Source organism: Danio rerio, chromosome 8 (genome assembly GCF_049306965.1).
Source record: "Danio rerio strain Tuebingen ecotype United States chromosome 8, GRCz12tu, whole genome shotgun sequence".
NCBI classification, from domain to species: domain Eukaryota; kingdom Metazoa; phylum Chordata; class Actinopteri; order Cypriniformes; family Danionidae; genus Danio; species Danio rerio.
The window spans coordinates 39,831,120-39,849,157 of record NC_133183.1 but is presented as its reverse complement, the minus strand read 5'-3'; the positions used below and the strand labels follow the sequence as shown (position 1 = coordinate 39,849,157).

The 18,038-nt window shown below is 35.2% G+C and overlaps 1 protein-coding gene and 1 long non-coding RNA gene across 5 annotated transcripts; one reads left to right on the top strand and one right to left on the bottom strand.

Annotated features, from left to right (window-relative positions):
• Window positions 1–816: 816 nt before the first annotated feature.
• Window positions 817–4,464, bottom strand: LOC141375846 (E3 ubiquitin-protein ligase RBBP6-like). Of its 3 annotated transcripts, none has more exons than XM_073910818.1 (7): window positions 3,527–4,102; window positions 3,237–3,333; window positions 3,058–3,133; window positions 2,823–2,911; window positions 2,686–2,746; window positions 2,444–2,583; window positions 817–2,348 (listed from the first exon to the last, which is right to left on the bottom strand). In XM_073910818.1, the coding sequence occupies exons 1-7, from the start codon at window positions 3,684–3,686 to the stop codon at window positions 2,174–2,176; spliced, it is 798 nt and encodes a 265-aa protein (XP_073766919.1). In that variant the 5' UTR covers window positions 3,687–4,102; the 3' UTR covers window positions 817–2,173. The 3 variants fall into 3 exon arrangements, with proteins under 3 accessions (XP_073766919.1, XP_073766922.1, XP_073766921.1); XM_073910821.1 differs by having other exon boundaries at window positions 3,429–3,895; XM_073910820.1 differs by lacking the exon at window positions 2,686–2,746 and having other exon boundaries at window positions 2,080–2,348; window positions 3,527–4,464.
• A 323-nt stretch (window positions 4,465–4,787) lies between these two features.
• On the top strand, window positions 4,788–14,367 carry LOC141375849 (uncharacterized). 2 transcript variants are annotated; one of them, XR_012384655.1, is made up of 10 exons: window positions 4,788–4,900; window positions 5,175–5,338; window positions 6,421–6,588; window positions 6,873–6,934; window positions 7,214–7,292; window positions 7,528–7,603; window positions 7,903–7,957; window positions 11,083–11,134; window positions 11,344–11,421; window positions 12,728–14,367. It is a non-coding gene; the product is annotated as an uncharacterized lncRNA (long non-coding RNA). The 2 variants fall into 2 exon arrangements; XR_012384656.1 differs by having other exon boundaries at window positions 5,171–5,338.
• Window positions 14,368–18,038: the final 3,671 nt, after the last annotated feature.

Genomic DNA, 18,038 nt, shown 5'->3' with positions numbered 1-18,038 from the left:
TCATTTCTGAATCGTGTGGCATCGTACTTGAAGCCAAGTCATTTAGCCCAAGGCATAGTTGTCTTAGAATGAGTAGTTTGCTGATCAAATTCCACATTTTGATGAGGCAAAACACATCTTGGATGTTTTAATTACTATTTTAGGTGAAAAACAAAACAATGAGATTTGTGTAAAATCTAAAGTTAACCAAGTCCAGCCCGCCATCTTGTCCTGCCTCTCAGTTCTCTTAAGCCTTGGGCCGGCTCTGTGAAGTGGCCTCTTTTGGGCTCATCATTGAAGACCGGACGAGCTGCAACATTTCGTTCTGCCAGGTTCTGGGAGTAGATGAGCATGTCATCGCTCTAGACTATGGTCAACTTGTGAAGTTACTCATACACCTCCGCTCATGGCATATTACCATTAAAATGAAACTTTTCCAGCAGAATATGACGCTCTAAAAAAAAAAACTCCATCGGCACTGGTAACTATGAAAAACACGACTGAGCACTAATGGTACACTCAACAATTTACACTGACATTTGAAGGATCACCTGACATTAAAGACTGACGTAAGAACGCTGGAGGAACATCAAATTTTAACACGGAAGAGTTTTTTTTGTCTCTCTCAAATTAAAGCAATATTTCTTAATCTTGTTGTTTTTTTGTTTTTTTTACTGTACAGTTGCCCCAGGTGTTTATCAGGTGTGATGCCTGCTCATCTGACCTTTGACCTCGGCACTCAACTGCTGCCAGTTTTCTTTCAATGCCATGAGATTTCTGAATTCTACATGCAGGAACCGATGCATTCCTTTTTTTTCCTTTTTTTTTTTTAAACAAAACAGATATGGCAGACACGGCCAAACATTGAAACTTTGGAGGGCATTGAGGGGAAAAAAAAGCACAATATCATCAAGGGGAATAAAAGGTTTGATCAAAGCGTGCGTTTACACACGTTCATTTAAATATGGACAAAACCAACATTGGGTTATTTTTGTTATTAGATTTAAAATGCACGGACCCTATTTGACCCAGTGTTCATATATACATATGTTTTTATGAATGAATATTTTTGCATATAAAAGATAATAAAAGACTGACTAGACAGATTAGATAGTTTAATAGACAGATTGACACGTGTAGTCATTCGTTCCTGTGTATTTGATGACTAGCTTCCAGCAGTATCTGGCTGCAGACTTGCATGCAATCTGAGACACAAAGCACTCAGCGGAGCTAGTGAGGTCACTGTGAGAGGCGGGGTTAGGGGTGCACACTCACTGACAGCCTAGATTTAGCCTGGTTTTAACCAAGCCGTCTATTAGACTTTTAACCCTTATGTATTGTTCATATTGTTCAAGTGGCTGTTTTTGCCCCCAATGACCTCCATTATAACTAAACTTGTTTTAATTGCAAAGCCATGACACCAGATAGTAACTCATTCTTTATTGTTGGTGGTTTCCCTGTTGGGATGAGATAAAATGAGTCATTTTTACTTTTGATGGTCAGTTGGCACCTTTAAACACCCCAAAAAAATGCTTGCTGGGATGGTACCAAGAGGCTGTGCTCACTTCTGGACAGAGGGGGTGTAGACTTGCAGCTAGTGCCGATAAGTGGTGCAGACGCTGAGGCTGTTCTGTATGCGAGTGTTGAGGTTTTGAAACATCAGCTGACAGCGTGTAGGTAGAGAGTAGCAGGTTCTGGGAGTAGATGAGCTTGTCACCGGTGTAGACTTTGACCGACTTGTGAAGTTACTCACAAGACCTCCGCTTATGGGACATTACCATTCAAATGAAACGTTTCCAGCAGAATATGACGCTTCAAAAAACTCCATCGGCACTGGTAACTATGAAAAACACGACTGAGCACTAATAGTGTACTCAACACTTTACACTGACATTTGAAGGATCACCTGACATTAAAGACTGAAGTAAGAACGCTGAAAAAAACCCATCAGATTTTAGCCCAGAAGAGTTTCTCTTTTCCTAAATTAAAGCAAAACTTCATGATATTGTGTTTATGAATTCATTCGTGTGTGTGTGTGTGTGTGTGTGTGTGTGTGTGTATGTGTGTGTTGCACTGCTGGAGTGAAGGTTAACCAGTCCACACAGTTCATGCGGCTATAATCTTTATTATCTTTTATGAATAAACTATGTACAATATTTACACGTCGGCTCCAGGTCTCTTGGATGAAGGTCTCTCAGCGACGTGGTCTCTTCTGGTCGCCGCGCGTCTCTGGTGAAGATGGGGAGCGGGACCGTTTCCCTCCGGCGTCCCGGACCGAAGATGCCGCACCTGCTGAGGACGAGGAGGGCAAAGGCTCGGTCTGGCAGGAGAAGGACGGCCTCTTTCTCTTCTCAGCAGCATAGGCCTCACTGAACAGATCGAGCGCAAACACACACAAGCAGACATCATGTGAGATTTGGACAAACACTAGAACATGCGGCTATGCCAAGTACAGTTTACTCACGCGTCTATGATGGGAATGACGTATCGGCCGCTGCCGTCTATCATGACTCCCTTTCGGTCTGGGTCGTCCACCTCCAACAGGAAGCTGCGGGGAATCCCTGTGCTCTTCCGGATGCGCTTGTGCGGCGCGGAGCGGCTGCCCTGTGAATTGAGGAGTGACAGTCAAACTCTGAGCAAACAATCTGACTGATGAGGACAAGAGCTCAAGTTCACAGCAACCGTGAGCTTGGAAAACCCAGTTACCACATTAGTGGGGCAGTGCCTAATGTGGTGTCCCGGGATCCCAAGCAGCCTCATGGCCTCACTAGTGAACATCAGAACCATGAGAATCAGCTCAGACATCTCTCACAAAGCAAACCTGTCAGTGTCTGAACGCTCACCTGCTGGAGTAGTAGCACAGGCTGGACTGGTACATCACCGCTTTCAGCTTGTCCTCCTCTGACGCCTTTGCCTCAGCCAGATTCTCAGTCTGTTTCACAGGCATTTGCACATTTGAATCTTTTTCACCCTCAACCCTTCAAACAATCTCAAATCTCCCTAAGAAGCTGAGTGCGTGTGCGTATATTGTGTGCTTTACATTGCGTTTTGCTATTGTGCTATTCATTTGTTCAATACCTTCAACAACTGCTCCAGTGAGAGGAGTGAAGGATCAGCTCTAGGTGAAGGTTCACGCCAGCGTCCAGCTTGATGTCTGCAAAACAAAGGAGCTTGTGTGACTAAAACACCAGGGACAGACCAGGAGTCTTCATATAACATCTAACAGAGGACGCGTGTGCTCATTTCACAGCACTTACCCAACAAATCTTCTGTTTGAGGACTTCAGTCCCGCCGCAGGGATCCGTCTGATGATGACCGACGTGTTTTTAGGGATGAGAGCATCATCTGTGTATTCTGACAGCAAAATAAAATCAGAATCAGCACATAATTATGGAGCACGGTATACTTTGAGAGCCATTAGCCTTTTAAAACAGCCAAAACATCCCTACATGTCAGCATCAGCACCACCTTACAGCTTCCAGAAGTGTCTGATGTAACGCATCTAATGTTAGCGTAGAACAGTTGAAGTGTCTTTTCCTCAACTCACCTTCATCAGTCTGGGCGTTGCTGATCTTCAGCTGGCAGAACTTCAGCCTCTTGCTCCTCATGATCTGCCGCTTCAGCTCCCCCGCGCTGATGTTGAGGCCTTCAAACTGGAGCGAGTCGTAGGTGAGTCGACTCTGGAACCTGTAGTGAACACAAGACATACTGAACACAAACACAAAGCACAGCGTAATAAAAAGGGTCAAACCTGAGTGATGGGAACAGCAGGCGATCAATCGACGTATCCAACGATCAATAATATCGATAATCTGGAAAAATTGTCACGGAGGACGCAGAGATCAGATGCCAATCGACACAGCGAGATTCAAACAACACCCACAGGACGGTTGTCATGGATGCTGATGATGAACACGTGACGCATGCGCTGTACAACTTCCGGCAATATTATCATTATTAATATTAATTTTATTGATAGTAGTAGTAAAATCATTGCGATAAGTATAATAAAATAAACAGCAGAACAGTTGGCCATCTCTGAATAATACACAGCGACGTTTCCCTGCACGAACGATTCAGGCCTTCGCCAAGAAGACTCGGGTGAGTCGATGATTCAGGGATTGATTCAACTGTCCGTTCATCCTATTGGCTTCTTTGGCTGAATGAATCGTTCAATGCTTTACTCAAATAAAGCGGCCTCTTGCTGCCACCTATTGGGGGTTTGCTTTTTTGTTTTCAAAAGTACTTTGACACTTTTTTAAAGGCACCTTTAAGTTCATTTTTGCACAAAAGCTCGTCTCTGTGCGTTCCAAATGGTTTGAAATTTCCTTAGCACATGGTTTTCTTGATGCGTTTGAAATTTTCAATGTAAATCCACTCGTACTTGCATTTGATCTTTATTATGCCTTAAAATCAAAACTATACTAAAGGTGTCTTATCCAAATGCAGATTTTCATTCAAAACGTTATGACAGAACCATATTGCTTTACAGTGGCCCATGGATATATATATGTGTGTGTGTGTGTGTGTGTGTGTGTGTGTGTGTGTGTGTTTGTTTTTATTACATGGTGGGGACCTCAGCATGATAGCACACTCACAAAGTGGGGACCAAAAACATAGTGGGGACCGATCGCCCGGTCCCCACTATGTTTTGCCTTTAAAAGACTCAGGGGGCGTTGCTGATATGCCTAGTGCAGTTTTTTCACTGATCCCCACCTTGACCATTTACCTGAATTGAGTGTGTAAGTGTGTGTCGGCGCACTGCTCTATAGCGCTCCTGTAGTCGGATGGCGGTACTGCACCCTGACACACGCTTGACGCAATTCACACACTCTGCCTACTGCACATGCGCAATCTCATAAGTGAATCCGACTTTAATCAACTTAATTAAGATCTATCATCAAATTATTCGAATTTTTGGGTAAGTTAGAATGTTTTTCACCATCATAATGTAATAAAATAGGTTATATGACAAATACTTATGTTGCATATTTTGACAGTTATCAGGTATAGTTAATTAAATGTTTTAACGAATTTCCTGGGTGTTTTAATCGATGTTGTTTCAAATTACGTATTAATATAACACTGATAAGACACAAACTACAGTTCGGTATGTAATTTAACTTGTTTACACGAGTAAAAGTTACTCGCGCTAATGTGCTAACGTGCTAACTGCCCGGTGCTACGTGAGTCAGAGGCCGGGGTGGAGTGCATGAGCCGCGGTCAGACAGTCACCAATCACCGGGCGGCTAAATGGATCGACGGAGGATAAAACCATTAAAAGATGCGGAGAAACACATCACCAGCTCCACTGACAAGACCCATTCACTGGAAACCGAATATATAGAAGGTTACTAAGGTATGTTTTCATAGTTCTTGTATCGTACTTTTTAAATGGTTAATTGCTTTAAACATTTAACGTTAATCCTGAAATGACACTATTATATACTATTTATACGTTAATGTAGTAATATAACGTTAGAGGTTATAATTAAAATGTGGGGCTATCTGGTCCTAGAAATGTACTTAATTTATTGTTCTATGACGTGTAGAAACGTTTTATTTTAGATAAATAATTATAATACATAAATGTTCACTGTGTGTGTTTTATTTATTTATTTGCTGTCAAATGGTAGCCTTTTACAATAAGGTTAAATTAGTTAATGCTGGTTAATGCATTTACTAACATGAACAATACATAATACTTTATTACAGTATTTGTTCATGTTTGTTAACTTTAGTAAATGAAAATAAAGTTGTTCATTACTAGTTGAACACGCACAATGCATTAATTATTGCAATGCATTATTACTGGTACAAGCATGAATGTAGATTTGAATAATGCATTAGTAATTAGTAAATGTTAAACTGATTAATAAATGCTGTACATGCATTGTTCATTACTAGGTCATGTTAGTAAGTAGTAGTACATTAACTAATAAAACCTGATTGTAAAGTGTGACCTGTAAACAATTAAAGTGGAAAAAAAGTTCTTTAAAACTGTCCTAAGAAAGAAGAACAGGTGTTCAATAGTATTAGAACAACATTGAGGAAAGGTTCTGATCCACTTCAAAAGGTTTACTGTATTTATAATTCACACACAGAGAGGATGCTAATGTGAGGTTTTTGTAGTTTTTGAACCCTACACATTTCATTAAATCTTTTAGGTCAGAGTTTGCGTTGTCCACATTTATTAAAGGAAGTTTTGTGGTTGAGTACAAATGATAGAGCTTGTGGAAGCAAAGCATATATGAGATATAATAAAAATACTGTCTTTATGTTTGACTTTATATGGTAAAACAAGAACAGGTGGTTAAGTGTTTTCCCCATTCAAATGTACATGTATATATTATATTCATTCTGTTTGTATTCATGCCATAGTTTAGCTTTTTATTGCTATGAGAGGGCATAATTAAAATGTTGCTTGCTCTTTTCTCTTAGTTTTGCAGCATTGATGCCGATCATGAGGACGATCTGCACCCTAACTGCACTGTCAATAAGATCGTTGTTCAGAGAAAACCTCATTTGTGCCTTTTTGCAATCAGGGATATTTTCTTTGGAGAGGAAATAACGTTTGACTATGGCGCATGTGATTGGCCTTGGAGAAAGGTTTGACATTTTGATTACTTAATACATTAATCCTTAATACATTCAGCAAAGCTAAGAGTTTTTTAATGTTAATATAGATTAAGGGTAAATCTGTTCAAAAATAAAGAGTTTGCATCATCCATAAGAGATAATGAAATCAATCTCTTAATATCTTCTTCTTGTCTTAATGGGTAAAAAAGTTTAATTAATTGGGTAATGCTTTACTTTAAAGGGGGGTTCATAAGACTGTCATGAAAGCTTTATAGTCATGACATGACTTGTATAACAAAGCTGTTTTTAAATAGCTTTCATTGAAGGATGCCCATATGACTGCAGAAGAAAACTGCTCCGACAACTCTCTGATGAGGTATGTTTATTAGTATTATTATTATTAGTAGTAGTAGTAGTAGTAGTAGTAGTAGATGTTGTTGCTGTAGTAGTGCATTTAATTGTAATTATTTAACTTAGTGTGTGTCCTAATTTATGAACATATGCAATAGTGTAACATTGTGGGGACCAGAGGCATGTTAGAGAAGCTGTGAAACACACTTAGTCCTCAATACACACACAGTACGGTCTGACATAGTGGGGACCAGGAGCCCTGAGTACTACTGTCTAATTATTATTTTGTGTTTTTTATATTCAGCTTTCATTGAAGTATGATCATATGACGAGAAGAAGAGAACTGCTCTGCTCCAGTAGGAGACCCACAACCCTCTGATGAGGTGTGTTTAAATTTAATAATAATAATAATTATTATTAGTAGTAGTAGTAGAAGTAGAAGTGTGTGTCCTAATTGGTGAACGTATGCACTAGTGTAACATTGTGGGGACCAGAGGCATGTTAGAGAAACTGTGAAACACACTTAGTCCTGAATACACACTCAGTACGGTCTGACATTGTGGGGACCGGAACCCTTGAGTACTGCTGTCTAACTAATATAAATTTTTTTATTTTCAGCTTATATTGAAGGATGACCATATGACAGAGGAAGAGAACTGCTCTGCTCCAGCACGTGACCCACAACTCTGATGAGGTGTGTTTAATGTTGTTGTTATTTTTATTAGTAGTAGTAGTAGTAGTTGTAGTAGTTGTTGTTGTAGTAGTAGTGCATTTAATTGTAATTATTTTCTTAATCAAAATCTAGAAATGAAATAGAGTGTGTGTCCTAATTGGTGAACCCATGCACTAGTGTAACATTGTGGGGACCAGAGGCATGTTAGAGAAGCTGTGAAACACACTTAGTCCTCAATACACACACAGTAAGGTCTGACATAGTGGGGACCGCGACCCTTGAGTACTGCTGTCTAACTAATATATATTTTTTATATTCAGCTTTTATTGAAGGATGACCATATGACAGAGGAAGAGAACTGCTCTGCTCCAACACGTAACTCACAACTCTGTTATTGCATATCAGATTCAACGAACCGTTTACTACGGATTTCATGTAATTTTGATAACTGTGCATTAATCAGATGTCATCAAGCTGCTGTGCCGTCAGCCAATCGTTGTATTGCTGATAATGATTTTGAGGATCGATAGATCTGTCACAACACACAGTCACAACACCTCTCAGATCAGTTTAATCTGATTCGCAAACTTTTTTGAAGAACCAAATTAGCCTAAGATGAGTTATCAAGATTAAAAGATCCAGGATCTGTAATATATTCTTAGATTATTTAAGCGAGGTCCGAAGAACAGACCCCTGGACCCTTGAGTACTACTGTCTAAATTATATTTTTCAAAATAAAAATTATAAATTATATATAAAAATATATAAAATATATTTATAAGATATTTATAAAATTATATATAAAATATACATTTTTAATTATATACAGTTAAAGTCAGAATTATTAGCCCCCTTGTTTATTTCTTGTACTAAATTTCTGTTTAATGGAAAGCAGATTTTTTAAACACATTTCTAATCATAACAGTGTTAATAACTCATCTCTAATAACTGATTTATTTTCTCTTTGCCATGATGACAGTAAAAATTATTTGACTAGATATTTTTCAAGACACTTCTATACAGCTTAAAGTGACATTTAAAGGCTTCACTAAGTTAATTAGGGTAACTAGGCAAGTTATTGGAGGGATAATAATATTGACCTTAAAATGGTTCATAAAAAATTAAAACTGCTTTTATTCTAGCTGAAATAAAACAAATAAGACTTTCTCCAGAAGAAAAAAATATTATCAGAAATACTATGAAAAAATTCCCTGCTCTGTTACACATCATTTGGCAAATATTTGTAAAAAAGTTTTAAAAAGGTGGGCTGACTTCAACTGTATATACTTTCATATATATATATATATATATATATATATATATATATATATATATATATATATATATATATATATATATATATATATATACACACAGTTGAAGTCAGAATTATTAGACCCCTTGGAATTTTTCTCTTCTTTTTTAAATATTTCCTAAACGATGTTTAACAGAGCAAGGAAATTTTCACAGTGTGTCTGATAATATTTTTTTCTTCTGGAGAAAGTCTTATTTGTTTTATTTTGACTAGAATAAAAACAATTTACATTTTTTTAAACACCGTTTAAGGGACAAAATTATTAGCCTCTTTAAGCTATATTTTTTTCTCGATAATCTACAGAACAAACCATCATTATACAATAACTTGACTAATTACCCTAACCTGTCTAGTTAACCTAATTACCCTAGTGAAGCCTTTAAATTTCACTTTAAGCTGTATAGAAGTGTCTTAAAGAATATCTAGTCTAATATTATTTACTGTCGTCATGGCAAAGAGAAAATAAGTCCATTATTAGAAATGATTATTAGAAATAGTTATTAAAACTATTATGTTTAGAAATGTGTTGAAAAAAATCTTCTCTCCGTTAAACAGAAATTGGGGAAATAATAAACAAGCTGTCTAATAATTCAGGGGGGCTAATAATTCTGACTTCAACTGTATATAAAGAGTTTCATTGCAGAACGAGATATATCCATTTAAAAAAATGTTGGTAATTTTGACATTATTTTTCAGGACATCAACAGTCAAGTTCATTCACAATTTTTGTACATTAAACTATAACTTGAGCTCAGTGAAGGCCAGGAACACAATATTTTCAAATCCAGGATATTTTTTATTTAATTTTATGTCTATAATTAAGTAAAAAAAGACATGCCAAAATGCTACATATTAATCCAACCCACATTGTCAAACATGGAATAATATATGCAAAGATTGATTAATAATAATAAGATTCTAAGTTAGATTTGGCCAGAATGTACACAACATAACATAACATAACTTTTTTTTTTTTTTTTTGCAAAACGCTACATCCACCTTAGGCTATATTATACTACATTAATACCATTACCAAAAGCTAGTGAATCAATGTTTTGTTTGATAAGTAAGATTAAGTTAGTTAGATAAATGACCTTTAGCTTGGTACAGAAAGAGTGGGGGGCGGCTCCTTCCACACCGCTGCAGAAAACCAAACCTGTATGATTAGAGCGGGCGGAGCTGAGTCCGTGACACAAACTTGCCTCGCTATGTCATATTTAATGAATTATTTCACTGTAATAATAATAATAGCTTATTTATTTGGTTGTGAAAAAGCTAAACCGTTTTCTCCATAACAACATGTGCCCTTTAAGTTCCTTTGTAATAAATCAACAACAACAAGAATTAATTTTAAATAATAGGTGCAACCACATAAATAAATCTTCAGATAGGCTACTCAGCTACATTTAAGAAATTATTTAAAAAATAAACTTATAAAGAACACTTGCAGACAGGTATCTTGTGATAGGGAGTAGGAAAAAAGGCGCTCCTAGGCCTTCTCTTGACATCAGCGGAGACTCGTTCCCTGCTGCATTTGTGTATTGTTGACGCAGACGTATCTTATTCTGGTCCACTTTTGTGGCCTTTTTATAATTTTTTGTGAAGTTGAAGACTTCATCTTCTATCGCTAAATCAATGAGCAAACTCTGAGCACTTCACCGGTAATGACTCTCTTCCCAGGGGATGCTGAGCTCGCGCCGCATCCTGAACGCTCTCTAACTGTTATATCGCACTTTGTAAAGAAACTGGTCTGACGGATATTGCGTTTTGTGAAAAAAAAATACGTTTTGTACTTGGCCTAAAATGTGCATTCTTAAATGTTATTAATGGCAGCAATTCACACATAGATTAAGGTACATCTGAACAGTGATTTCCAATAATAAAATCCAAATGTCAAAAAATGCCGTTTATCGCATTTTGCAACCAAACTCTTCATATGTATGTGTGTGTTATGACTGTATGACTGCAGAAGAGAACTGCTCTGTTCCCACAACTCAGTTTTTCTGGGACTTGAAAACAGACGCTCAGCAGATTTTAAAGGGGGGAATCTTGATCAAATCGTGGGTTTACACACAAACATGTAATACAGTGCCAGATTTTCTGGATGTTATATACACATTTGTATTTGCAAACATATACCATATTGTTTTAAATGATGTATTTTTGTGTGGGTTTTTACATTCAGAGAAAGTTACAGTGGATCGTGATTTTGGAGGAGGTGAAGTCCAATCTAAAAGGTAAAAATATTATTTATTTTTCTAATCAGATTTTTTCTTTTTTCAGAATGTTTATTTTTATCATGATATGTATGTGCTATGTTTGAAAACTATTTTTAAGCTACCATCACACGCTTTTACCCATTAAAAAGAACAACACAAAATCAAATAAATATTTTGGTAAGCTTTATGCAGAGAAGTCAACTCTCAGACTTGATTTTTACTTTCAGAGTCCCCTCAAGTATCATCACCATGGTACAGTGTCTGTGAAGATAGTGATGCAGACCCAGCATTCACAAAAAAGAGAGGTATGATCATTAAAGTTAATTTGTGACTGACTTGTTTTATTGTACAAGTCCAAATGCACAAGCTCATTTACATAACATGTAGGGTAAAACAGGACAGAAGCACATTACTTCCATGATGATTTCAGTACAGTTGCACTTGATGTCTCATTTCATGTTAGTTAAACAATATTGCTAAATACTTTGGAAAAATATACTAATTGCATATCTGGTTACACTTTATTTTGATAATTTACTTTACTACTACTACTAACTACTAACTACAAGTAACTGCAACTACTTGTCAACTAACAGCCATTAGACTGTCTGTTAGAATCAACACTGCTAATGCTCTACTAAATTTATATAAGAATTAGTCATATTGTACTAATTTTGAGCGTAACCTAACAGTCTGCTGTACTATTTACTGAGACCAATGAGAGTTGGTTTTATTGAGGTAACCTTAACTGTCAGCTAATACTCTACACTCTAAAATTAATAAAAATAAGTAATAATAATTAAATTAGCAGTTTTTCATAATTTGTTTTTATGAAATCTGTTTGTTTCTGCTTTTGAATTGCATTATGGGATCTTGATCTTTCTTCCAACAACTTTTAATCTTAAAAAGTAAAAAAAAGTGACTTTTTGTTTGGGTTGTTGTTGTATATTATGCTACAGAAACCTTGTAATAAACTGCCGGTACATTTTCTGTTATTCTAAAGACTTATTTATCTCTATATATTATTTCTTATACATTATATTATTTCAAACTACTAAAATGTCAGTAAAAGTCACTTTGTTAAACTGTAGAGTTGAATTTTCAACATCAAAAGTGCACAGAGCAGAGATCAACATCCCATAATGCAATTCACCACCACAAAAAAACAAACAAAAAAAAAAACACTTGTAAATCACAAAATACAGGAACTGGTAATGAACAGATATCTGTTACAGTGTAGTGTTTTGAGCTAAACTTGAGCTAACAGTCTGCTAATACTCTACTGATAATCAGATGAGCGTTAGTCTTATTGAAATACTCTAATACATAATACTTTACGGTGAGATAATTAACGTAGTTGCAGAGTTACGCATAGTTAGAAGAATGTCTAAACTGGACTATGGAATAAAGTGTAACCCCATTAACCAGATTTGAAGTTAATAGGAAGTATTTTTTAATCCATCTCCATCTTAAGTATTTTTAATAATAGGCAAGACATATTTTTCTAGCATTTTCTATCACAATATTAAACTAACATAACAGCACATGTTGTAAAAATGACTGAACATTTATGCAACTAAAACCACTTTTTTATATTTTAACCACCCATAGGTCCCATAAAGAGAAGATCCTGGAGCAAACAGGAAGTACATGCTGTGGTGAAAGCTGAACCATTGGCTCTAAAAACCAGAGATCAGCTTTGGATTTTTATATTAAAAACTGAATCTCGGCTCTTTAGATAAAAAATCTGAATAACACTTTTATAGTAAGTATACACTATACATCATTAGTTTAGCACTAACTCTACATTAATAGACTTTAGGAAGCAGTTTATAAATACAGCTTCAAACGCTGTATTCTTGACTTGACTTAATTGTATTTTCATGCTTTGTTACTGATTCATTTTTCATTACTATATTATGTATTGCATTATTTACAAACTATTTGTATATAAGAGTAGTTGGTGGTTTTTAAGATAATTCAGAATGAGTTATTAAATGATTAATAAACTATTCAAATGAGCATTTATACATGTTATATTCAGGCATATAGTAATTGTAACCATGTGTGTTAGTAAATGCTATAATAACACAACTTCATGCAGTTTTGTGACCTAAGGACTGTTTATAGTTGATAAATCCCTTATAAATGTCAATTTAAGGCTCAGTATCTAATGAACAATAAATCTTTGCAATCTTATTTTAAAAATTCTGTAAAGTTTAAACATTGCAAAATAAAAATACAACATCATTTCAAAACAACAATTAACAATATGACAAGATTCATTTCAGTGTTTCTGTGATGTTTGCACTGTACAGTAATTTTATATTTTGATAAGATTGCAAAGATTTATTTTTCATTAGATAGTTTCATTTGTGTATCTTGAAATTAATGGAAAAAAAAAAATATATATATATATCTTCTTTGGCCTTAGTCCCGTATGATTGCGGGGTCGGCTCTTTTTGGAACAAGTCCTTCAGTTTTAGACTTGTCCATATGATAACGACTTTTTTACACCTTCCGGCCAGCCTGTCATATGGGCCTGTCACACTCATACACTAGGGACAATTTAGCCTTCCCAATTCACCTGTAGCATGTCTTTGGACTGTGCCTTTGCACCCGGAGGAAACCCACACGAATGCAGGGAGAACATGCAAACTTCTCACAGAAATGCCAACTGAACCGAGGTTCAAACCAGTGACCCAGCGACCTTCTTGCTGTGAGGCGACAGCACTACCTACCGCGCCACTGCTTCACCATATATATATATAAAGCTATAAATCACTCCCCCTTTTAATTTATTTCTTTTTTTCTGTGTAGAATATAGCTGAGATTTTAATTTTCATTTATAAGGGATTTATAAAGCATCAATAGTCCTCACTTTAGATTAGCTCACAAAACTGCATGAAGTTGAGTTTATAAAGCATTATTTAACATGCAGAAAAACGTATTATATGCAGGGCTCCAAACCGGTTCAAGGAACGGAAACGAAAAACAGAATCAAATGACATTTTTCAGGAACAGAAACGAAAACCGAAAAAAAAAGATCAACTTTAATCGTTCTGAACAGAAATGTTTACAGTTAAACGGTTAATAATGTTATTTTATCGTTCTCTTTATTATATTATTTTTGGGAGACAAAAAGCATTAATTTAAAGCATGTGAACAAATGCGACGGTGACGCTCGTTTTTATATAAACTATAAATGTCTGGCCGTGATGCGTATTTAGGCCTATGCCAGTCTATAAAAGATAATGTAGCTTAAAACACTTTAAAATTTTAGAGAACGTAATACAGTTTGCACAACCAATGTTTGGTCTTAATAACCTGCCCATAATTAAACGTCATGTAGCCTACTTTTTGATTACTTGACCAGCGGATTAATGGCAGCACCAGCGGATAAACGAGATCTGAGCATAATAGGTATGACCAATATGTGCATAACCAATATGCAAAGTCAAGAGAGTGCACGACTCCATAGGGTAACGTAGCCTAAACTGCGCACACTTGATTATGTAATGTGTGAAATCGTGGACGCATCTCAAAGAGCAAAGCATAACTTATTAAATGCCCATGCTTAATCGGTCATCGATAAGGTCTATCGGTTTTAAAGGGTTACCGACAATAAATCAATCGAGTAATCGTTAGCATCCCTAGTTTAATCAATGAATGTGTTAAATTTTAAATTTATATTAAAGATGAATAAGGCAAGAATATGATAATGATACTTTTTAGATTTTTACACCTACAAAAATATCTTGTGGTAGTGCACTTGTTTAATAAAAATCTTTGTAAATAGGTTATCTGTAAAAAACGCAATCAGAGCCAATGACATGTAGAAGTAGTGTTGCCTAAACGGCTATTAAATTTCTAATAAAATTAAAACCAAAGTATAAATCATTGCATTTTTCGTTTGATAAAAATATACAGAAACGAAATAAAATCATAAGGATGCTAGTTTGTAATTTATGTTAATAATAAATAAATTACATGCTTAGACTATAAGCTTAACGGCTATACGCTGCCAATAGGCCACTAATAAATATTATTTTACTTTGTACTGGATTATAATGTATATTTTACTATAAAAACTAAATATAGCATGTCTTACTGTCATTTAAAACAAGTAATTCAAAATACACATCAGAACTGTAGACCTGCAGTGTGTAAACTGTATACAGGGGGTGTTGGTCAATCAATAGCCTACAGCACATAATTGAACTAATTATGATGCTAACTGTAATTTAGCTCTTAATATAGGCCTACGATATATTTTCTGGTGTTTAATTTTGCATGAGCAAATAGCAGTATAGCCTAAAGTAAATTTTTTAAAAAGATTTTACTAATATTAATAATAATGGATATAATAAATTTAAATAATAATTGCACTGTGCAGTGTACTAAATATTTGTATTAGGCTACATGACTGAAAAACTATTTCATAACAATTTTCATAATTTTTACTGCTATTTCATATTATACAACATCTAAATGTAGGGCCGGGCCTGCGCTCGATACCAAGGAGTGGGGCTGTGTGTAGAGGGAACCGATTGGATTTTCTTTTTTTTTTTCTTTTTTTTTTAGCCCTGATTATATGCCTGAATAGTAAATGTATAAATGTTCATTTATATAGTTTTTTAATCATTTATTTACTCATTCTTAATGATCTTAAAAAACACCAATTATTCTTAGACAGTTTGTAAATAATGCAATACTTCATTTAGTTATGAAAAATGAATTATAAACAAAGTATGAAAACACAAAAATTGAGCACATTACACATGCTTATAAGTCAACAATAGAGCATCTAGCTGTGTTTATAAACTGCTTACTATTAATGTAGAGTTAATGCTTAACAAATGATGTCTATTTGGAGTTTTGGTGGCTTGGTTATATGATGAAGGTTTTGCATTTGTGGGGTTCAGTTCTTTATTAATATATTTTAAAATATTTTTAATGTTTTTTTTTTCAAATAGTTAAAATACGACAGAAACAGAAATAGAACATACTGGTGGGTTTTAAGAGTTTACCCAAAAATGTACATTATATTATTAATTACTTGCCCTCATCTCACTCTAATCCCCTGAGACCTTCATTCTTCTTCAGACTCAAAGGAAGATAACTTAGATGAAGTGCAAGAACTCCTCATCCTCCATAGACAGCAAGGGATTGAAACAATTTGAAGGAGAGGAATTAATAAAAGAATCTTCATTTTGAGGTGAACTAACCGTTTAATATTATTTGCTATTGCACTTAACTAAATGTGCACGCAGACATGGAAGAGTTATGTGGAAGCTTGTTATACCCAATGAGAACTGCTTTTAGACAAGCAAGAGAGTTTCATGGATTTTGTGTTTACTGTTTTTTTTGTGTTTAAAGGTTTTGTGGAAATTATTTATAATAAATATAACATTTATTAAATCTATTCTGGACCATTTCCTGTTTGGATCTTGAGGTTCCTTCTGTATTCAAATTACATTTTTTATAAACTGACCTGCTCTTCAAATGAAAATTCTAAAGCAGTTTACTGTCAAATTACTTGATTGAGGTTTAAAATTTAATATTAGTAAGGGTGCTGATCTGATCCCCACGTTGCCTAAAAACTGGTAATGTGTGTGTAGAACTGGTCCTTACTTTGACTAAAAAACGGTAATGTGTGTGTAGAACTGGTCCTTACTTTGACTAAAAAACGGTAATGTGTGTGTAGATCTGGGGCCTCATGTATCAACGCTGCGTTCGCACAAAAACTTTGCGTACGCCAGGTTTCACGCTCAGAATTGCTCACGTTTGGATTTACTAACGATGAACTGAACGTGGGAATGTGCGCAGCTTCACGGCAGCTTTCTGGCAGGCGTACGCACATTTTTTGTGCGTGTCTGTTTTATTTCCATTGGCGACTCCTAGAGGCAGTTGTGTTAAATTCCTCTCTACAAAGTGTCTGAGCCTTGCAATGGCAGCTGTATGAGACGGGTTCATATAGTAGGTATGTAACATTTCCATACCATACAGTTGACCAGCTAAACATTAAAGCGCAAATTGCAGCAGTCGCAATGTAATCTATTTACTAATCTAATCTATCAATTATTTATTATTATATGTACTGTATTATTCCACTTGTTATTCAAAATAGCAAGTTTATTTATATATTTATATCCGGCGCGTACTGTTTTAGACAATAATAATTAGTGACTGGGAACAGAAGATGAGAACAAATAAACGTTAGAAATAGGTGTTTGTAATGGCAGCATCAGACGTAGTTCTTCAAAATGTGTATTTGCTAATAATAGCACGCGCTCGGCCTGTATCTGGCTCGGAAGCGCCGGTGTCGATTTAACCCAGAACCGGGTAGAGCTCACTCCTCCGCGGTAAACAATTCGCCGTCTGATTCCATGAGATGTAACGTTATGATAGATGCACTATGTAACTGTGATTTTTTTTCTACACATACTTTTATGTGAGAAGCAATGACCATTCGAATATGGTATAAATAACATGGTAACAAGGTATATTAAACATAAATATGACGTAGAAACAATTTACTAAACTTGAATTATTAAGCATGATTGAACAAAATGTTTGAATTTAGTAATGTAAATGTGTGGTTTTATTTTTTCTAATGTTTTTTTGTGATAAACTTGTGTTCAGTTAAACTGTACATTTGAATAAATGAACTTTTATTATGAAAAGAGGTTAACTTACCCAAGTTAAATAACTTTATTTGATCAAATTGTCAAAATAGTGCACTACTAACTTATATTTTGTTAAATGGTTTGAAATGTGATAACTGTATTATGAAATTTGATAACTATATTACTATTTTCTGTTTTGGTCTTCTTTAGAGAATTTTACACTACGTCACATATATTAATACTGCTTTGCATATGTGGTATTGTATTGATATTATAAACTGTGAAGTTTAACC